Below are 21020 nucleotides of genomic sequence, written 5' to 3'. Positions count from 1 at the left end.
CGATGGATGACATGAGGGTCAGTAAACTAATAGGTAGCCCGGGGAAATACACCTAAAACACATGAGGTCATCCACAGTGCATATTTTTCAGGTAGCCTAAACTGTGCAAATCCTAACGTCCGCAATAACAGTGGAGCCTGTTACCAACTGCAACTGTGTTGATGAACACGTGCACATTCTGTGTGTTTGGTGTGCATTGATTTCAGTCCAGAAATCATCTTTTTTTTTTCTGTATATCTGTATTTCCCCACATACCGTCACAAAAGATTTAAGATATATTTAAGATCTACATCAAGTTATTACTAAAAACACAGGTAGTTTTCATTCTCCACAATACAAAAATGTCTCTAAACCATTCCTTTATGTTAAGTGGCAGTAGCTGAGTATTGGGCTTTAACTAAATCAAGATTTACATGTTTACCACACTGATTTTTTCATTTTAATAAGCTGCCAAAAAGTTTTCACCACTCTATCGTCCTCTTTTCCAAATGCCATTGTTGTCTCTGTGTGCTTGTACAGCATGTGTCATTCTCTCTGTTCACCTGTTGCAGTTTTGCCTGCCTCCAGCTGGTAAAACAGGGAGCCAGCAGAACACGCGTGAGAGACATTAACGGTGTGAGAATGCGAGCACCTCCTCTCTAGCCTCTACATCAGGGGTCGGCAATTAAGTTTGGCCTCGGGCCAAATATTTTCCAAGCCATTACATGGCGGGCCACAACCAAAACAATGGCTAATATAATGAATTAATAGGGGAGGAGGGGTGATAATGAAAATGATAGGCGATCTTGAAATGACGGAGCAGACGCACTGAGACATTCAAGCGGGCTGATGTAGGTTAAATTTGTGGACTGACCATTGGGGGCGCTATTAATTATATGCCTGTTTGTTAAAAAAAAAAAAAATAAATAAATAAATAAAAACATTTCCACTTGTTGCTGTTAGCTGTCCGAAAAAATGGCACTATCAAAACATCGCAAGAGAAAAGTTGACAGCGAGAACAGGATCTTTCATGATGAATGGACAGAGAACTATGCCTTCATCCTCCCCAGTTTTGTTAATGCAAAGCCCACATGCCTGATCTGTAACGAGGGTGTCTCTGCATGCAAAGAGTACAATATTAGACGGCACCACGAAACGAAGCATGCTAATTTCAAGGTTGCATTCCCTCAGAAGACAGAGGCACGAAAGCGCAAAATCGAAGCCCTGAAAGGTGCTTATGCACACAGCAACAGGATCCTGGTGCGAGGCCTCACATCCCAACAGAAGGTAACTAGTGCATCTCTGAAAGCGTCCTGGGTGCTCGCAAAGCACGCCAAGCCATTCACTGACGCAGAGGTCTTCAAGGAGATGATGGTGACAGTTTTGGAGGAACTTGATACCAACAAGTCGATGGATGATGTGATCGCGTCAGTGAAACAGATGTCGCTCTCTGCGAGGTCCGCTGCCCGCCGCATAGAAGCGCTGTCTGATGCGGTGCAGGGTGCAATTGTCGACGGTGTCAGTCACGCAAACTACTTTTCCTTAGCCATTGATGAGAGCACTGACAACACAGATGTAGCCCAGTTGTGCGTTTATGTGAGATACTTTGATGAGAAGGATTTCAAGGAAGAGCTGCTGTCTCTAATTCCATTAGAAGGGCACACCACTGGAGATGCTATATTTGCGAAACTGGAAGAGTTGTTTCAGTTGCATTCATTATCATTTGAGAGGGTTAACCTAATCGTGACAGACGGGGCTCCTGCTATGGTGGGAAAGCACAGAGGTCTGGTGAGCAGGCTGAAAGAACTCGCCCCCCAAATGCACGGGCTGCACTGCCTCATCCACCAAAGTGTCCTCTGTGCCAGACTGAATGGCGAGCTAAAGAATGTTATGGACAAAGTGATGAAAGTCATTAATTTTGTCAGAGGTACATCAAGCACCCAGCATAGGCTTTTCCGACAACTTGTGGCTGAGTCAGCAGATGCCGCCCACGATGACTTGCTGCTTCACAATGATGTGCGCTGGTTAAGCAAGGGGAAAGCACTGGATCGCTTCTGTGCGCTACTGAATGAGATCAAAGCGTTCCTTGGAATGAGCAAGAGCAAGGCAGCAGCTGACCATCTTATCCTGCTGGAAGATGAAAAGTTCATGTCCAATGTAGCGTTTTTATCTGACATATTTGGCCACCTAAACCTGCTTAACCTTCAGCTACAGGGGAGAGACAAAACCATCGTGGACATGGTTGAAAAACTGGAGTCATTCACGAGGAAGCTTGAGATACTTGAGGCAGACATATCTGCCGGCAGGCTCCTACATTTCAGCACACTGAAGAAGACAGCAGGAGAAGTGACGGAGCTGATGGTTGACTTCATCAAGAGGCTACGAGCCAACTTCACTTCTCGGTTTGATGACTACTCCATCCCAAAAGACATCATTGACTTTATACGTGACCCTGCAGTAAAACCAGCCGACAACTTCTCTTCCCTGGCGAAAGAAATTATCCCCTCTTTAGATCAGGCTGCGCTGGAAATGGAAATTATTGACTTCCAAACCACCTCAGTTGTGCGAGATGCGCTCAGAAGTGCGGAGTCCGTGAGTGCCTTTTGGATTGGCCTACTATGCTCCGAGGAATACAGCAACCTCAAGAAAGTCGCACTTTACATTCTGACAATGTTCCCTTCCACCTACGTATGTGAGTCGTCCTTCTCAGCTATGAATGCAATAAAAACGCACGAGAGGAATAGACTGACTCACCAAAATCTCGAGAACTGCCTGAGGATTAAAGTGACGTCTATTTCACCAGATATCCAGAAAATAGTGGCCAGCGGGAGATGCCACTTTTCACACTAGGTGAGTAATCTAAACCAGCTATTGTGTCTAAAATCTGAACTGTAGCCTATTTTTAATGAATGTCTCGTTGTAGGCTAGGCATAATTCAGGCCTACAGTAAATGTAGCACGTCTGCTCTGTCGTTTCAGGGGCCGAGCACTCCAGCCCATGGTCGAGTGGATTCAGATTTTTTGCTCTGATTTGCTCCGATTTGACAGTGCAATGCATTGTTATAAGTTTACATTTTTGGTGCCACCACAGTCATAGAAAGGCCTAGCCTAAATAACACGCACGCTACGTTTGAAATTCGTGTTTTACTTTTCACAGTTCTATGTACGTAAATGCCTATGTTTGATGTCTGGCTTGTTTGAAGAAAGTCGTGTTTTAATTTTCACAATAATATGAAGCCTGTCCGTTGTTTGAATGACAACTTGTGTTTTAGAGACGAGTTTGGAGTTTCAGCACCAGGCACTGTCCACTGACTTCATTTGTTTTTGCATGTTGAGCGTTCGCGCTGCACCTCGCTGATGTGCGTATTCACTCTCGTATCCAGTTAAACAAATACGCATTTAGATTGAGGAAATTTTTCTGTTCTGGAAAATGAAGTTTCCAAATAAAGAGCATTTTTGAGACTGGCAGTCCAATTTTTAAAAAGTATATTTTATATTTTTATTTTCTTTCTCTAGTTCAAACAATCTCACGGGCCAGATGTCTTTGCTTGCGGGCCACATCTGGCCCGCGGGCCGCCTATTGCCGACCTATGCTCTACATCGTCTGTCTTAATCTGACTGCGATTGGCTGGGTTAGTTACACCGCACATGCCGTGTGCAACAGGAAACGTTCGCGCTTCAGTGTGTGAAAAGTCCGCGCAACAGAGACCTAGAAATGAACCACAGCCACACTATGTAGGCTGCTCAAACAGAAACGTGACACCGGACGAAAATAACACAGCGTAAATCCCCATGAATATGGTATTCAGGATGAATCGGGTGTGACTGCGTGTTGAGTCAGCAGCTCTGCCGGGCAGTTGTTTCAGTTCGCTCTGTGCGTAAAGTGCGCAAAATTCATCCAGACGCACAAAAAAAAAAAAAAAATCCTAACTTGTATTTAAACCAAATCGTGTTAGCAATCTGACTACTGTTAAAAAAAAGAGACACCTTGTGGAGTTTAATTTCTATCCATCATCTCTCCGCCATTCAGAGAGATAAATTATTTAACAGGACTCTATGGGCACAGCAAGCCACGTTAAAACATGAGCAGAACATGCGAGTCCACAGTTAACAAATCTAAGGAAGGCTATCAACTTTTTTAAACTGAGACTGTAGGTGTCAGGTTGGAGGATGGACACTTGTGAAAAGTATTAAAGCATTTAGTATAAAAATAAGACAGTTTTGTCTTCTGTTTCATCAAATGACCAAAAAAAAACAATCTCCTTACCTTGGAGAATAAGAGTTAAATCACCCCAAATCCACGTCCACTAACGCTTGAGTCAGTTAAGGCTCCAGGTAAGTTTTCCAGAATTACTTTGAAACCTCTTCCCCCCCATGGGCTACTGCTGGCGCCAAACGGTGTCTCGGAGATGTCCACTCTTCTGCAGCGGCGGTCAGAGGAGCAGCAGAGGGAGCATCACACCGAGTGTGTGCTAAGGGATGCCCGTGTGGTCAGAGAAGCTGGTGGGTGGGGGGTGGAGTGTGTGTGTGTGTGTGTGTGTGTGTGTTGGGGGGGTTCAGAGCCTCCAAACTCCGATCAGTTAATAACGTCAATTACAATTGTGAGCTCACGTACTCTGACCCGTCTCCAAGAGGAGAACTGGAGCCCCTGGTGCACCGCTCAACTTAAGCCTCCTTCCGTTTCCAAAAAAACGTTTTTCCTAATAAAAAGAAACGAAAATGAGACTGATCAACAGTCAGTGCACCAACTACGATACGATGAGTGCAAAGCCACAGAGATCGAGGCAGGTGCTCTCAGAGTACTGGTCAGCGTCTTTCATCCTAGACCTATAGCGCCAGGGAGATGCACCCACACCCCCATCAGGTGGCTGATGCGGGCTATTATCACCGTATGTCTCTTGTTAGACCATATTCTCTTGTCACTCACAATGACCAGTGTTCTAATGTTTACCTCTCAACACTGGGCAGCGCTTGTTAAGTCTGTGCTTTCGACCTGTCGCAGTTTGTGCACCTCATGTAGCCTGTTCTCATTTTGAGTCACAGAGCTAACTTAGTCAGTGATGTCTGAAAAAAGTAAACCAGAAGACCAACTTCAAATGCTGAAAGTCCGTTGATTACATTGAACTTCTACATTGAAAATATGTCTGTGAAGGTTCTTAGTCAGCTAGGTCATGGTACACTGATCAGGCATAACATTATGACCACCTGCCTTGTTTAAGTAATATCCACACGAATGCCAGGTCCAAACGTTTCCCAGCGGAGCACTGAATTGTCACAAGAAGGTCAATGTTATTCTCTTCTCCTGTCAGAGGTTTTAATGTTGTGGCTGATCGGTGTATATCATGGTGGTGGCCACAAGAAACTCACATCAGGTGACCACCCGTCATTTAGAACTGAAGAAGATAGTTGGTCAAGTAACGAAATGTCTTCCAGGATCCCTACAATTCCAGGTTAAATTCTTTTTAGATAGTGATTAAAACAGATTTTTCACCCTCCTCTCAGATCTGATCTTGATTCTTACCTACAAGAGTCACTGGAAAGTGCACAAAATCATACAAAGTGCAGATCTGATACTGTTGCCTTATCGTTCTTAGTAAGTTAGGCTACAGGCATCTTATGTGTAAAATGGTTTAGCAAGAAAAAGAAAGATGTGAACTGAAGCTTGCACGATCATCGTGGTGCACCAGCCTTGCACACATTTTAATGAAATGTGTCCAGTTCAAGGAGTTTTCTTTGCCTACAAGACTGCACATAAGATCAACTGTGGTATAACTTGTTAAAATGCCTTAACACATGAAAACTGCATCATTATGCTGAGTTTGTTTACTCTTAAACAAATCACGGTTTGTTACTGAAATATATAAGGCAATACTGCTTGATAAGGGAGTGCCATTAAACAAAACCTCAATCTGTATGGTGTGCAAACACATAATGTGACACATGATAATGTCTACACTATGAGAATCGGAAGAGCAAGTTGCCACAGAATTTACATAAGTCTCATTATACTGATGCACTGATGCAGTGCAATCAGACCGCAGAGTATAACTAAGCTACTAATAGAAGACATTTTTGATCCCGTTTAAAACCACAGGAATTCTATCTGAAATGAATAACTCAATGAAAGTTAATTTTAAAGATATGTTGTTGTCCACGTTTCCGTAAAAGATTTTTTTCACTCTGCAATACAGCATCTATTCTGTACAGCTTCTCAACACATCATTTATCACGCTACAATGGACAGTGAAACTTTTTCTATCATTTTGGCTGGGGTACATTGGATTTGAAATTAAACACATTACCGTGGTTAGAGCGCTGACCTTCATCATCAAGGACGTTGGAGTGCGTTCACATTCACTGGGTCGCACCAAGAGCACCATTCACCCTTCACACAGTCCCTCAATTTTTTTTTGAACAGGACAGGGAAACAATGAGAGGGATGCTGTTTAACTCCAAGCACAGTAAACACTCCCTCAGATCAGAGCTGAATGTCAGCAATTTCACCTTTTAGCTCAAATCCAATGTCCAAGTTCTGCTTGGAAACTTTCGGACCTGGCATTCATGTGGATGTTACTTAGACATGTAGCACCCACCTAGACCAGACCAGACACCCCCACCCCATAGCAATAACACTCCTTGATGGCAGCAGCCATCCCCAGCAGGATGCAGCCTGACACAGGGACATACACAAAAAACAGTTTAGGAACAACTCAAAAAAACATGAAGAACAGCACAAGGTGTTGACCTGGCCTCGAAAATTCACCAGATCCCAAACTGATCAAATATCTATGGGATGACCTACAGAGTCCCCTCAACCCATAGGACCCAAAGGCCCCCACTAACAACATCCTGTCACAAGACACCACAAGACACCCTCAGAAGACCCATGTCCATTCTCTGATGAGTCTCAACTGTTTTGGAGGCACAAGAGAGACCTACACAATATTAGGAAGGTGGTCATAATGTTCGGTGTATGCACATGCATGAAATATTCAGATCCACAGAATATCTCCATAATTCAGCATGACCTACTGTAGTGTTTCATCTTTGAAGTCCCTATGATCTGTACTGGAATTTCATTTTGAATTTCATTCCATAGACATTAGTTTGTGATTAGGAACTTGCCGGTGGGCTCCTGATGTTGAGGTATATAATTCAGAACCTTTAGTGTTTCAACAATGTGTGGTTCTTTGTGGGAGGTCTTGTAAACACCCCTCTCTAAAGTATTAGTCATCCCTTGCAGCAATGATGTGCTGCTTTCATTAGAACTCAACATGCCCTCCACATAAACATAAATTAAATCACAGTGGGTCAGAAGCACATATGGTGGCACTTGAAAATTAATTCGGAATTTGTCTCAGAACGCGCAGAAACAATCCAGCTCGTCACACCTTGAAAGCAGGGTTGAATTATCTTCAAAAGAATTATGCTGAATGGAAAAATAGAAATAAATAAATAAAAAATTGCCCTCCGTGCCACTTGCTCCCCTCTTTGCTCATATGCGCCAATTCACGCGCACGTGAAGCAGCACGCAGATAGAAGCCGGAACGGATTGAGCCAACGCTTGAGATGAAAGCTCCATTCAAGGTGTAATGGTGTTTTCAAATAATTAATTGTGATGGCCAGGGAGGGCATGGAGAAATGAATGTCCACGATAAGATAAGACACAGCGTGGACATCAAAGTGGCCTGGGCGGAATACAGAAGAGGCAGTTAACACAAACTTCACTGCATGAGGAAAAGCCTGCAGCCTGCCTGCATAGTCGTGACTACAAATGAGTTGGCAGAATACTAATTACATTAACAGTTTTATTGGTAACACTGTTTATGCACACACTGCTTGTAAGGCCTCATTTGCTCAACTTTACAGCTGAAGGGTACAATTTCCATAAAGCAAGGACTGATCTTGCAGGAATAAAAACTGTATCTTTATGCATCTTAATGAAGATACCGTGTGCTCAAGCTAAATGGAGCGTGTTGTCTCAAAACAACAAAATCCTTTGAGCAAACCTAATTAAATTAGCAGTGGTACCACTCCCATGTCTGAATGTTAATTATGACGCAACTGTTTAATCAGATTTATTTACTTTAGCTTAATGGAATTGAGTGCAAGCAACTGCCTTATATTCATCGTCATCTATGACCGTCAGTGGTAGCCACTGCACCAGCGCAAAATCACAGAAAATGCCATGTTGAGCCTCAAACCCAGGTAGGATCTCACTCTCAATGGAGCAGTGACATTTAAACCCCACGTGCTTGACATTTTTTTATAATTAGTCCTTTCTTTTACCCTGTACTGGTTATTTTCTGTTCTCAGCTGAGTTCAAAAAAATGAGATGATTGGCTTCATCATGAATTAATATTAACTCATATCCCAATCTGTACTGATTTTGTGATAGAAAAATATTATACAGCGTATATAGAGTATAACACGTACTTGTTTTACATTAAAATTCCAGGACTCAGCTTTTCTGCATGCCATACCGCACTCTGTGGGATTGAATCCGTATGAAAATGAGTAAATCTGAATGTGAGAGATACACATATTTCTCTGATCACGAGATCAATGAGAAGAGCAACTATGTTATTAATGGACTGGTGGAAGGGTTGAGGTCTCGCTGTGCAGAAACTGCCGACAGCAGGACCGGTCTTTGAGGGAGCAGCTGATAAACATTAACTCACAGATCACATTTTTGAATTCACAACTCATTTCTACATGTGTGAAGAAGTTTTTATCTGACGGAGCAGGGTAATATAGGAACTGAAAGAGTCCGTGTTAGTCATACAATATCACAGCAGGCCTTCTTCGGTCTGCACGCTCGCTTAAACTAGTGAATTAACGGCTTTGCCAGCTTCTACTTGCCTTCTGTCATGGAAATGTCCTCAAATGTGCAGTTTTACACACAAACACACGTGTGTCATCTGTAAAGAAAAACACATTTTGAAATGAATTCTCTGCTGTGAATTTTATTTTGCCTCGTCTGTGCCTGTTCTCACATGTAAGCTTCATTAACTCTGACGGACGATAGGTGCATACAGTATAAACACACACTGATGCCCAAACACACTGGTAAACACAGGCTGTCTGGACTTGACGATACTGGCAGTGAAAAATAAGATGAGCAGTACTTGCAATATGCATTAAAATAAATAATGGGAGTAAAATTATTTAATATTTTGGCAATTAATTAAAAATAATAAAAAAACATAAGAACTTAATGGCATGAAGTTTAACACAAAAGCTACTGCAGTGACTTAACTGTACCCCTGAAACTTTTTTCCACGGCATGACACTGCTCCATCCGAGTAAAGTGTATTGATGGTGGAATCTTTTGTAAGGAAAAAAAATGTATTAAAAAAATCTCAGGAAAAAATATGGCCAGGGCCCCAGTTGCATCAGTTCAGCTCCATTAGTTCCATCCGTCCCGTGAACTCATCTTTTAAGTAATATAAAGCAGAGGCCAGAAAATATCAATACGTAATCAGCAAAGCCAAAAAAAAAATAAAAAATGACACCGTCAAACCACACAAAGTTTGCAGGAATGTGACGGCTGTGGGATTGTTTCCTCCGCCTTTGTCCTAGTTCCACGATTATCAAGGGCACAATGAAAATGCCGCTTTATGGACGGAAGCTTTACAATAAGAAATGACTCTTGCTGCGACCACAGACTTGTGTGTGTCTAGAAAAATGCTTAATTTAAAAAAAAAAAAAAGGGTAAAGGAAATTTTTAACCATAGTCAGAGCACTCTTTGGATATCTTTACTACCATCTGCAGGACAGTATGAACAAAACACTGATTCAAAGATGTTAACGACCCAGGTTGAAGGCTGCAACAAAGTGGACGTCTCAAGCCTTTTCAACAATGCCCTTTATCCACATCTTTTCAGGTGGTTGGTTGATGGTTGGTGGATGGTTAAGGTAAAGAAGCACAAGCACTGCCACTACAGAGGGGCGTAACACCTCCAGCCTCAAAAGGGATCCTCTAGGAGATCTAAAAATCAAAGTCCCTCTGCGATCATGCCTGATCTCCGAAGGCGTGCAAGAATAGATGCCCATATACAACATTTTGACAACAAATACAAAACATGTAGCATGCCCCACGCAGCGTAGAGCACAACAGTCTCAAACCATTACTCACCATACAAAGTCACTGCCTTCAACCAGCTAGTAACATCAAAACGTTGGCGACCAAAATTTGTCCGACTTCCCCACAACACAAAAAGAAGCTAAAGTTGCTGATGTTCACACATGATACCTCAGCTCACCCAAAATATCCCCATCTTACTGCACAGAAAACAATAAAGTGGTGATGGCCGCACCAACACCCAGAGGCTCTCTACACCAGGCATGTTCTGAAACATTCAACCTACTAACTTCTAAGACAAAACATCTACTGCAAGCTAAGCTTTGAATAATCCCCGTTCTCACCCTAAGAAAAAAAAAAAAAAAGAACTCTGGTTTTCAGTCTCCACAAAAACATCCAAAATATATCCACCACTTGGACCCGTCGCGAGGGCCGCAACGTAAAGTGGAGACACATAACAGAGTTACAAAGACAACGGTTTACTTTATTAAAATGAAAACAAAAACGCAACAGGTGAGACATGGTGAGCTTCTGCGGGTGAAAAGTGGTCGTCTCAGGCATTTTCAGCAACGCCCTTTATTCTCATCTTCTCAGGTGTGGCTGGTTAAGGTGATTGTGCGCAAGAACCTCCAGTGCAAGGCCAGTGGAGGTGCAGAGGGCCGTAACAGATGTGCAGAAGACAAAGTGAAACACCGTCAAGTTAGACCTGCACACAGATATATACTGTAGATAGGAAAAGCGCTAACTCCTGCGATTTTCACACATACAGCATGCCGCATGCAGGCAATGAATAGGCTATTACTACATAGACAAATACATAAAAAAGAACAACCTGATGCAAACAGAATAAATTTATATTTTTACTATTACAGTCTTCAGCATTGCTGCTTCACAGCCGAAGCTTAGGACTCTACCAACGTTTTGCTGTTCTGGTTGCACCTTTGAGGGTTTTGTTATGTTATTTCTCTCACAATCCAAAGACCTGCAGGTTTGGTGGACTAGGAACTTCTGGTATCTGTACTTGTCTGTTTTGTAGTAGATCAAAGGAGTTAATTGTCTCTTCCAAACCCATGTTAGCCTTGTTAATATTCGCCAAAGCCAATATGACCCTAAAACAAGGGTTAGGGTTATGACTAGCGACTCTTAAATATTTAACACATCCCATGTAATAGTTTCATAATAGCTAACCATATCTTAACATTATATTGTACGGCGCACAGTTTTAAGGCTAAGGGTATGTTTAACAATTCATTGAAAAAGTCCAAAGGTTGCACACCACAGCTGCACACCACGTTGAGTGTATTGAGCATTGTGTCACTGCATGAAGTAAGCTGACAATGACAGTAGATTTGAAGGGCAAAACAGATGAAATTCTAGAGAGTGTGGGCAGTTATAAGCAAGCTTCTGTGTTCAGTTGAATGCCGGGATTCGGTGCAGGAATGAGGGTGATGCTTTTGAGGTAAAGCCTTTGTGTTTCTGTGTAGGTTTACGAGAACCTCCCATGCTTCCTTCGCCGTGCAGCAAAGTGACGCAAAACTAGTTCCTGTAACAAGCCACGCATTTTGTGTGTCTTTCTGCTCGAGGGCAGGGGACAATATAAATTAATTCTGCAAAGTTTTATTCAATGAAACAAAAAATAAACCCCTCATAACTATTTGCTCTTACTGGGTCTTGAACTGATTGGTGAGCCCTGAAAGGAGAGCCCATGTTAGGAGGCTACATTTTGCTTTTTAAGAAGTAAAATTACTTTAAATGAGTGTTTTGCTGCTCCATGCAAATGTGTGAAGATGTGTATAAGAGATAGAGGAGTAGACTGAAGTTGTTGCATAACTCTCATGCTTTACGGCTCTGTCAGTTATTGACTTGTGTCAATAATACATTACGTGTGCTGTATTTTATGCACCCCTCTAATCATTCCTGCTTCCCAAGTGTCTATCAAGTGATTACAGACGTGTCACCTGCACGCGAGCATTTGGATTTCAATCCTCTGGCATGGCAGGTGTGCTTGTTCTACACATTGTTTGCCTTCTTTGTGGTGCTGCATTTTGCTTGGTAAGAAGTTGGTTTATTTCATTAACATCTTATGACAATTTGATTTAAAAAAAAAATAAAAAATAACATTTTTCATTTTTTTTATTTCATATTATTCAGCCCACAGGAAAAGTATCTGGTAAGTCTCACACTCCTACACTAAATTGATTTCACTTTTTAAGTCTCTTATATCTCATTGCTCAAATGTATCTTCATGTCCCTTTGCTAGCTCCACTTACAGACTACGATGTGGACGGTGGAAGGGACCTAGACATTTTTGACATCAATGAAGGTAGGTAGAAAGAACTGTTTTTCTGCCTTGTGCCTCCAGACAGCCCCGTAAACCATTTTCCTTTGCTTTTGTCTCCATAGAGGCAGGGTTGAATCTCGTTGAGGGGGACATTGTGCTTGATGAGGTATGTTAATTCAGCTGTTTATAATTATCACCTGCACAACTGACTTTTTATTTAACCTCGACTCATTATGTCCCCCTTATCTTTCTGATTGGTTTTGGCGCTGCAGAGGCAAACTCGAAATTCCATTATAGGGGAAGAGTACAGGTGGCCAACGACAATCCCATACTACATGGGAGATGACTTAGGTAAGAGTGCCTGTCTAAATAAAATTTTAAAAAGTCCAAGTCTGAGCTCCTAAAAGCTGTTAAAGTGCCTTTGTAGAATGTCTCTGGATAGATTTTTACAATATTGGCATTATTAAGTATTTAGTATTTTTACATTGCAGAAGGAAACTGTACTTTTTCTGCATCAGATTATAATATATGATGCACTTTTGTACTCCTCAAGAGCTTTCAAACTTTTTTAAACATACCACAAGTAATAATTTTGTACTTTTTTCAGAACATACGTCATGTCACAGTTGTAGTTCATGAGTTAGCACTGCTTTAGAACAGAACTGGGTGTAATCTGTATGTTAGATGTTTGTCCATTTACAGCTCTGAGCCTTATGGGAGCCTTAACATGCATCAGGGTCTTTCTTAAAAGGGAATTATGAACACATATTTTTGTCCTATTTTTTATTATTTATCACTTTCTCTGCAGAGATCAATGCAAAAGGTGTGATTCTTAAGGCCTTTGAGCAGTACCGGCTCAAGACCTGCATTGACTTCAAGCCTTGGAGCGGAGAAGCAAACTACATCTCCATCTTCAAAGGGGGCGGGTAAGGAAAGAAGAACTTGTACAGAACCTTTTTTAGTCTGATTAGATTTTGACACAAGGTGTACTTCCTCACGTATTAATGCAAACTCTTGGAGATGAGGCTGATTCTGTGTTCACAAAGTCTTTGTTTTCTTTTCATAAGCTGTTTCTCCTCTGTTGGTAACCGGCGAGTTGGGGAGCAGAGATTGTCAATAGGGACAAACTGTGACCGCATCGCCACCATTGAACATGAGTTCCTTCATGCTCTGGGTTTCTGGCACGAGCAGTCCAGAGCAGACCGCGATGATTATGTTAAAATCATGTGGGACCGCATCTCAGCTGGTAATGAACCACTCACTGGTATTCTACAAGCTCATCAATTCCAAGACTACTCCCACATTAATCTCTTTGGGATATCCCACCTTTCTGACTTCTGTTTGTATAATAATAGTTTTGTAAGATTGAGAAGTAATATAGCTTTTATACATTTAATTTATACTGTTTTCTCCCCAAATTTTAATTTAAATGAAAAAATCAAACTTGCAGTCAAGAGGTTTGAGAAGGTCGACTTCAAGGATAGCGATTGATTTACTGCTTTTGTGAGTGATAAGCATGCGCATGAGCTGTTTTCTCAACTGCAAAATCTCAAAAAAGATAAGCAGGATTATCAACACATCGGTTGTCACATGTGACCTATGCTCATCAAGGTGAAATCTACAGTACAGAGTACTTTGATTTGTCAGCAATCTTTTGTCAAGGCTTTGAACGCCTGCTGATAAGCAACATTTATGATTTAAAAAAAATCATCTGCCCCCACGTTCATTGCGATAACTAATTGTTTATGTCTGATCCGCAGGTAAGGAACACAACTTTAACACCTACGATGACACCACCTCCAGCTCTTTGGGTGTACCCTACGACTACGGCTCCATGATGCACTACAGTAAAAATGCCTTCCGTAACGGTACTGAGCCCACCATCGTCACCAAGATCCCTGCTTTCAGTGACGTCATTGGCCAACGTATGGAGTTCAGTGACAGTGACCTGCTGAAGCTAAACCGCCTCTACAACTGCAGTAAGAGCTGATCTGTTTAATTCCAGGTTTTATTGTAACTCATTCTTGAATAATGTTGCAAATGTGGGGGACTTATCTCTAGAATCTACCTCATGAAAATACATGGCTGTGTAAAATATTGGTGTAATGAATCAATTTACTGCAGTTCAAAGTGCTCCTACACATGTGTGTTTGTGTCTATGAAATGTCTTCTAGCAAAGGGATCCACCTTCCTGGATTCATGCGACTTTGAACGTGAGAACATCTGTGGCATGATCCAGGGACAAGGGGATAAGGCCGACTGGATCAGGGTTGACAAAGCTGATGGAGGGCCGGACACTGACTACTCCAACATGGGCAAATGCACTGGTAAGAATGATCTTGGGGGGATGTGCATCATAAAACAATACTCACATGTCTTTTAATTATCGCTGTGTGACAGATCAACAAGAATAATCTTTCCTCTTTCCATCTACTATGTGACACTGACATTGTTAATAAAGTGATATTTGTATCTTTAGGCTCAGGGTATTTCATGCACTTCAGCACCGGGTCAGCCAACGCTGGGGATACAGCTCTACTGGAGAGCAGACTCGTTTACCCTAAAAGGGGATACCAATGCCTGCAGTTCTTCTACTACAACAGCGCTGGCCCCAGTGACACACTGAAGGTCTATGTCAGAGAGTATGACAAAGCTAACCCCAATGGAACACTACGCTTTATAAAGACCATAGATGGTGACTATTACAAAAACGTCAGAATCTCAGAATCTTATAACGTGAGCAAAATGTGCTCACGTTATATTTGTCGTTTAATTAATGCTTTTACTTTATGTTCTGTAACAGGATCCCCTCAGGAGCTGTGGCAACTCCACCATGTGAGTTTGGATGTTAAAACCAAATTCCGCGTTGTCTTTGAAGGGACCAAGGTGGGCTCTGGGCCTGCAACAGGAGGGCTATCCCTAGATGACATCAACCTCTCTGAGACCACCTGCCCAGAGTTTATATGGCGTGTGAAAAACTTCAGTCATGTAATGGAAAGCACTCCAACAAACACACCTATCTTTAGCCCTCCATTCACCTCTAAGGAAGGTTACACCTTCCAAATGCAGCTGTACCCCAGTGGTAAGGCAGGCTACCCTGGTGAATTGTCAGCCTATGCTCATCTGGTGGCCCGTGAAGGGGATACAGGACAGAAATGGCCATGCCCCTGGAAACAGATGACCATGATGCTAATGGACCAGCATCCACACATCCAAAAGCGAATGTCCAACCAGCGCAGTGTCACCACTGACCCCAACATGACGGCAACAAGTACAACTATTTTAACTATTAGAAAGATTCAAATAAATTGCTCGATCTTTGCTGTGATTCTATACTGTATGTGTAACCCCTTCAACTTTCTTTTAAACAGACTCTGAGCAGTTTTTCTGGGATGATCCTCGCAAGGTCGGCGTTGAGGTCACAGATACAGATGGATCGAAGTATTTCAGGGGGCCAGGTTTGGGTACTGCAGTGTATCTCACCCAGCTCAGAGCAAAAAGCAGGGATTTTATCAAGGGAGGAGATGCCATCTTTCTTCTCACCATGGAGGGTAAAAGCAAACAATATAAATTTAACAAACTTCAGCATGAAAACATCCAGACACAGTATATCAAAGTAAATGTATTATCTCTAAAAGCCAAAATACCATCACGCTGTATAATGTCATCTATTCATTGTTCTGTACTCTTCACTGACTACTGTATCTGCAGCATTATTGGGATTACATCCATGAAGAACATACTCAGACACTAGAGTCGATTATACAACCCAGTTGTGTCCCCTTCATTTCATGCTCAACAATGCTCTCCCATATGGATCCATTTAAGCGCTCTTTTACTTACTGTCCCTCTTCAGATGTTTCCCATCTGACTGCACCATCACCTACACCTTCGACTTCGACTTCGGCTTCACCTTCATCTTCATCTACATCTTCATCTTCGACTTCGGCTTCACCTTCATCTTCATCTACATCTACATCTACATCTACGACTTCAACTTTGACGACAACTTCACACCCTGTCACCACACCGTCTGGTGTGTGTCACAATATGCAATGTCAGAATGACGGAGTGTGTGTCGTGCACAACGGCAAAGCTGCTTGCAGGTGAGTGCTTTTTTACAGTGACTTACTGGTTCAAATCCGTCCTAAAAAGCGTGACTAGATGGCCTCTACGTCGGATGACCCAGTGGTTTAGAACCTAAATGAAAATGTGTCTCTTTGAACTGAATATCTATCCCATCTTATCCAACTTCAAACAATGTTATTGATGATATTGCAGTCTTAACCAGGTATCTTGAAACCAAAACTGAGCAATCCAAATATTAGGAGTAACTTATTTTGGTGATATTATTCGCAAATTAATGATCAGTTTTGTTATGTGAAGCAAACATTCCAGCAACCATCCAGCGGGGTTACATTAGCAAAAAGACTGGAAACTGGGCATCTAGCTTGGCTCTGTTGACAGGTAGCTTTGGCACAAAAACATAGCATGTAGAAGAACAAAAAAGGAAACAAGACAGATATCTTAGCTCCATCCAAAGATAGCTTTAGCACAAAACTTGGCTTGTGTCGGTACAAATGAAAACAGGACAAATAGCACAGCAGTCTGGCACAAATACTTGATGTGCCATTCTTAACTACCCATGGGTATAGCTTTAGCACAAAGATTTCAATTAGGCTACACTGACACAAGGAATGGAAATAGGACAGCTACCTTGACTCTGTCCACACGTAGCTTTAGCACAAAGAGTTAGCTTGTGTTGCTACAAAAATGGATCAGGACAGCGCTAGCTTGGTTGTGTCCTCAGATTCAGCTTGTGTTGCTAATAAAAGAATGGAAACAGGACAGCTAGCTTGACTCTGTCCACATGTAGCTTTAGCATAAATAGTTAGCTTGTGTTGCTACAAAAATGGAAACAGAACAGCGCTAGCTTGGCTCTGTCCACAGGTAGCTTTGGAAGGGCTTACAGACAGACGGAGCTAGATGTTTCCCTGCATTTTCACTTTTTGATAAAAGTTACTCTTTGACCCCTCTTACTGAGTTATATTGGTATTCACCCAGGTTACATCAAGCACGGTACATATGGATACTGTATATACCTTCCAGGTGGATTTTTTCCTCTGTTCATCCCTTTCTCTCTGCTCTCCAGGTGTGTGGTGGGTCAAGACTGGTGGTACTACGGAGACAACTGTCAGCACAAGGGGACCACCGATGATACAATGATCATTGCAGTTGCTTCTTCTTTTTCTGTACTGGGAGTTATGTTGATAGTAACAGCACTCAGTGTCTACTGTGTGAGGAAGAAGTACAATAAACGCTCTGATAAAGGTTTTGCCATGGAAAACATGAATGCCCGCTGAACACTGAACTTTCAAGTACACAGCAACAAATTACAGACTTTACAAATCAGAAGCCTTGAAATCTTGACTGGATCAAAACATTGTATTAGTTCGCCACCTGCTGGCCATTCAATGTAACAACACTAAGGCAATGTAAGAATATTATTGTGTCAAATAAATTATTTTAAATAATTTAAGTTTTGTGAATGTTTCGTGGTAAAATTCAAACTGCACAAACATTGAGGCACTTAACAGGATTTCTGTCAACTGTTAAAAAAAAGTCCCAGACAATGTGACTTATATTCACAAATTTAAAATTTATTATACCAAAGACAAGGAACATTTGTGTTGTCTCTTTTCCATGTGGATATATTTGTTTGTATTACTGAACTTGACACAGTCATGCCGGTGAGAACAGTTACTGTAGGAGGGAGGTGGGGCTAATATTACCTGTGAGTGTACATGTATGTGTGTTTCTGTGTTATGTCTGTACGAATGCGTGTGTGTGTGCATGCAAATATCAGTTTATATTAGTGTTCAATAGATACAGTGATGACTACAGGACATCACAGTTAAACAAAGTGGAGCAGACCGTAGCAACGTAGTGTAGTTATATTGCATGGAATGTTGGGGTTTTCTGACCTGCAATTGCACATTTACATTTCTGTGTGTGTGTGTGTGTGTTTGTGTGTGGGCTTGTGCACGTGTGTGTGTCTACTTTTTGAGATAGAGGGAGGAGGGGAGCGACGCCTCCATAACAGCAAACAACACATCCTCCCCACCACTAAAACCTTCACCGACATACAGGTACGCAGTTCCTTTAAAAGCATCAGTATACAACATTTCTCTTATTTACAATCATTGGAAAAAAAATCACCATTTCTCTCAGAGAAGATTAGTAAAAGTGACTGAGTCACCATAAAGAGTATGCAACTCCTAGGAGTTAGTATTGCAAATTTCTACAAAAAAATTCTATGCCATTTTACAGGCCAAGAGCCATGATTTACTGAAGAAATACAGTATTTTAAGTGCCCTATCTACAACAGTTAGGTGTGGTATTAATGGTGTACCATTCGACATATTTTACTGATAATAAAAAGAATATGTGTATCTGTTTTTAAAAAGTTCTTTGAGCAACTTCACTGCTTTCACATTAAAAGATATGGTAAGTTCTTACAAAACAAACAAACAAACAAACAAAGAAACCATGGAATTGTTATCCATATTAACAAGTGTTGTGGCTAATGCTATTGCAAAGAGACTAGTGTTGATTACATACTCAGCTGGTTCTCTAATGTAAAAATAACGTTCCACAGTCTGCGAGAAGGGCACGACCATGAACACTAGGGGCTGTGTCCACAGGCTATTCAAAAGGGTTGAGTATCATTAAAGGGCTCATTTGCTTGTTTCATTCTATGAGTTCGGGTGGAGCAGTTACAGTGCATGTTTCTCCAATGATGAGGCTGCTCAGAAAAAGCCGGGCGTAACTTTTTCATGTGCATTTTACAGCCTCTCGAGGAAACTCATTTGCTTGTGTCGACATCAGAGTGGTTACGTTAATGCAAAGGAGATGAGGCTGTTCTTGCTGCTCAGAGAGGGGTGTCGTAGTAGTCCGTGGGTTGATCGGTCCCTGGCGGCTTCTGCTGTTTCTGCTGATGCTGCTTCATGATCTCCTTCACCTCCTCCTCCAGCTCGGGGGGGATGATGAACTGGTCGTCTGGGTCGGGCTGGGCTGGAGCTGTGAAGTAACCCCCAGATTTCTTAGAGGGGGCGTCAGCTGCCACCTCAATAAGGTTGTGACTCTTTTCCTGGCGAGCCACTGACCCATTAACCCTCCTCTTGCCTGCGAGCTTTCCTCCATCCCCACCTCCAGTTCCGACACTCTGCCAGGACTCATCCCTCTCAAGCCCATTCTCAGCTTCTCCTTGGCTCATGTCGCCTCCTTCCTCTAGAGGCTCCGGGGTGCTCGGTGGAGGTGGAGGAGGTGGGGGAAGAGTGAGCTGGGTGCGCTCCTGACTAGAGGGTGCGGGTGCAGATGTTTGAGGTGATGAAGAAGAGGAGGACTCTGCTTTCAGGCAGTGGACATCCGCCTCTACCTCCACACGGCTCCCGTTAGAGAAAACACCAGCAATGGGCTCTTCATCCTCGCTATCCAACCCATTGTCAGACAAGGCGCTGGAGAAAGTGGCACTAGAAAGCTGCCTCTGAAAGGATCCTGCTAAGCAGGCGGGATGGAGGGCACAGCAACTGCGGGCAGAGGGCAGCTCTGAACCTGGGAACAGGTACTGGCAGGGCTGGGTCGTCGTGTGGGCCTGCTGGTGCTGTAGGGACAGCAAGTGGGCCTGATGGTGCAGGTGGAGGTGAGGGTGGTGGGGCTGCTCCTGCAGTAGCAAGGAGCTCTGTGGAGGTTCATCAGAAGAGGCAGTGGAGCCCACCTCGCTGCTCATCTCACTGGTGCTGATCTCACTGCTGATTTCACTGCAGGAGGAGGGGGGCACAGGGAGGGAGCCATCCGAGGGCCGCTCCTTGATGCCGGACGATGACGAAGGATACGGGCCCAGGCCTGGGCTAGGAGGTGGCTGGGGAGGCTCAGAGCAGCAGCAGGAGCAGCAGTCTTCACTCACACTGAGCTGGACCACGACAGCGCTGAGGCTGTCAGTGCAGCCGTAACCCTGTGCCAGCGTGCAGAGCTTTTTAGCAGCAGCCAGGCCATCGGGGACGTTCCGAACAGCCTCCACAGCTTCGGTGGGAGACACAGCGTCCCACAGGCCGCGGCTGCCCACAATGAAGAACTCATCCTGAGAAGTGAGAGTGACTGTCTGCACATAGGGACAAGGGATGACGGAAGGGTAAAGGAAGGAGTAGCCCATGATTCGCGTCGAATCGGTCACGCCATTCACCTTGTTGTCCTGTGGAAGACAGTATACGAATCAATACAGTGTATCGCACATCAAAAAAACACAGGATTTCTTTATTCTCTCTTTTTTCTCTTTAAAGGCTCTCTACCTCAGTGACGATTGCCCTGTGCTGCCGGATCCTGCGGTATTCTTCCTCAAGCCCTACATTGTGAAGCAGTGACAGGGACAAAGGCTTTCCATCACGGCACAGAATGGCCTGGCACTTGCCAACGTTAGCCGCAGTGAGAGTGAAGCAGCCACCGGGGTCCGTGGGGTCATGCCGGATGTGACACAGAGCTGCCGAGCCACCCAGTTTCTGTCCCGCGGTTCCAAGTTTCCTACAGGAGGAAAGAAGATACGGCAAAAGGATGTTAAATTAATCTGATCAAATCGTTATTTGTTATAGAGATTAGAAATTTGCAACATATAAGTAATATA

At 42.9% G+C, this 21020-nt stretch overlaps 3 protein-coding genes across 3 annotated transcripts in view; 2 read left to right on the top strand and 1 right to left on the bottom strand.

Moving 5' to 3' along the window:
- Positions 1–954: 954 nt before the first annotated feature.
- LOC311489899 (general transcription factor II-I repeat domain-containing protein 2B-like) lies at positions 955–11591 on the top strand (the record flags this gene model as incomplete). Its single annotated transcript, XM_084547211.1, has 3 exons — positions 955–2571; positions 10657–10761; positions 11547–11591. The coding sequence occupies 3 exons, from the start codon at positions 955–957 to the stop codon at positions 11589–11591; spliced, it is 1767 nt and encodes a 588-aa protein (XP_084403337.1).
- A 463-nt stretch (positions 11592–12054) lies between these two features.
- LOC311489898 (meprin A subunit beta-like) lies at positions 12055–17821 on the top strand (the record flags this gene model as incomplete). Its single annotated transcript, XM_084547210.1, has 13 exons — positions 12055–12121; positions 12323–12385; positions 12466–12509; positions 12616–12694; positions 13152–13269; positions 13411–13589; positions 14104–14322; positions 14518–14670; positions 14823–15038; positions 15147–15614; positions 15715–15894; positions 16200–16449; positions 17496–17821. The coding sequence occupies 13 exons, from the start codon at positions 12055–12057 to the stop codon at positions 17704–17706; spliced, it is 2247 nt and encodes a 748-aa protein (XP_084403336.1). The 3' UTR covers positions 17707–17821.
- A 188-nt stretch (positions 17822–18009) lies between these two features.
- Positions 18010–21020, bottom strand: part of phlpp1 (PH domain and leucine rich repeat protein phosphatase 1) — a 43040-nt gene continuing 40029 nt past the window's right edge. The window contains exons 16-17 of the mRNA XM_084546652.1: positions 20692–20920; positions 18010–20594 (exon numbers count right to left, since the gene is read on the bottom strand). Coding sequence (XP_084402778.1) covers positions 19275–20594; positions 20692–20920 — 1549 coding nt within the window. The 3' untranslated portion in view covers positions 18010–19274. The remainder of the gene's footprint in view (positions 20595–20691; positions 20921–21020) is intronic.

Source organism: Chelon labrosus (assembly GCF_963514085.1).
Source record: "Chelon labrosus genome assembly, chromosome: 6".
Classification (NCBI taxonomy): domain Eukaryota; kingdom Metazoa; phylum Chordata; class Actinopteri; order Mugiliformes; family Mugilidae; genus Chelon; species Chelon labrosus.
Note: the sequence above shows the minus strand (reverse complement) of the source record. Positions and strands in the feature narration are given on the sequence as shown.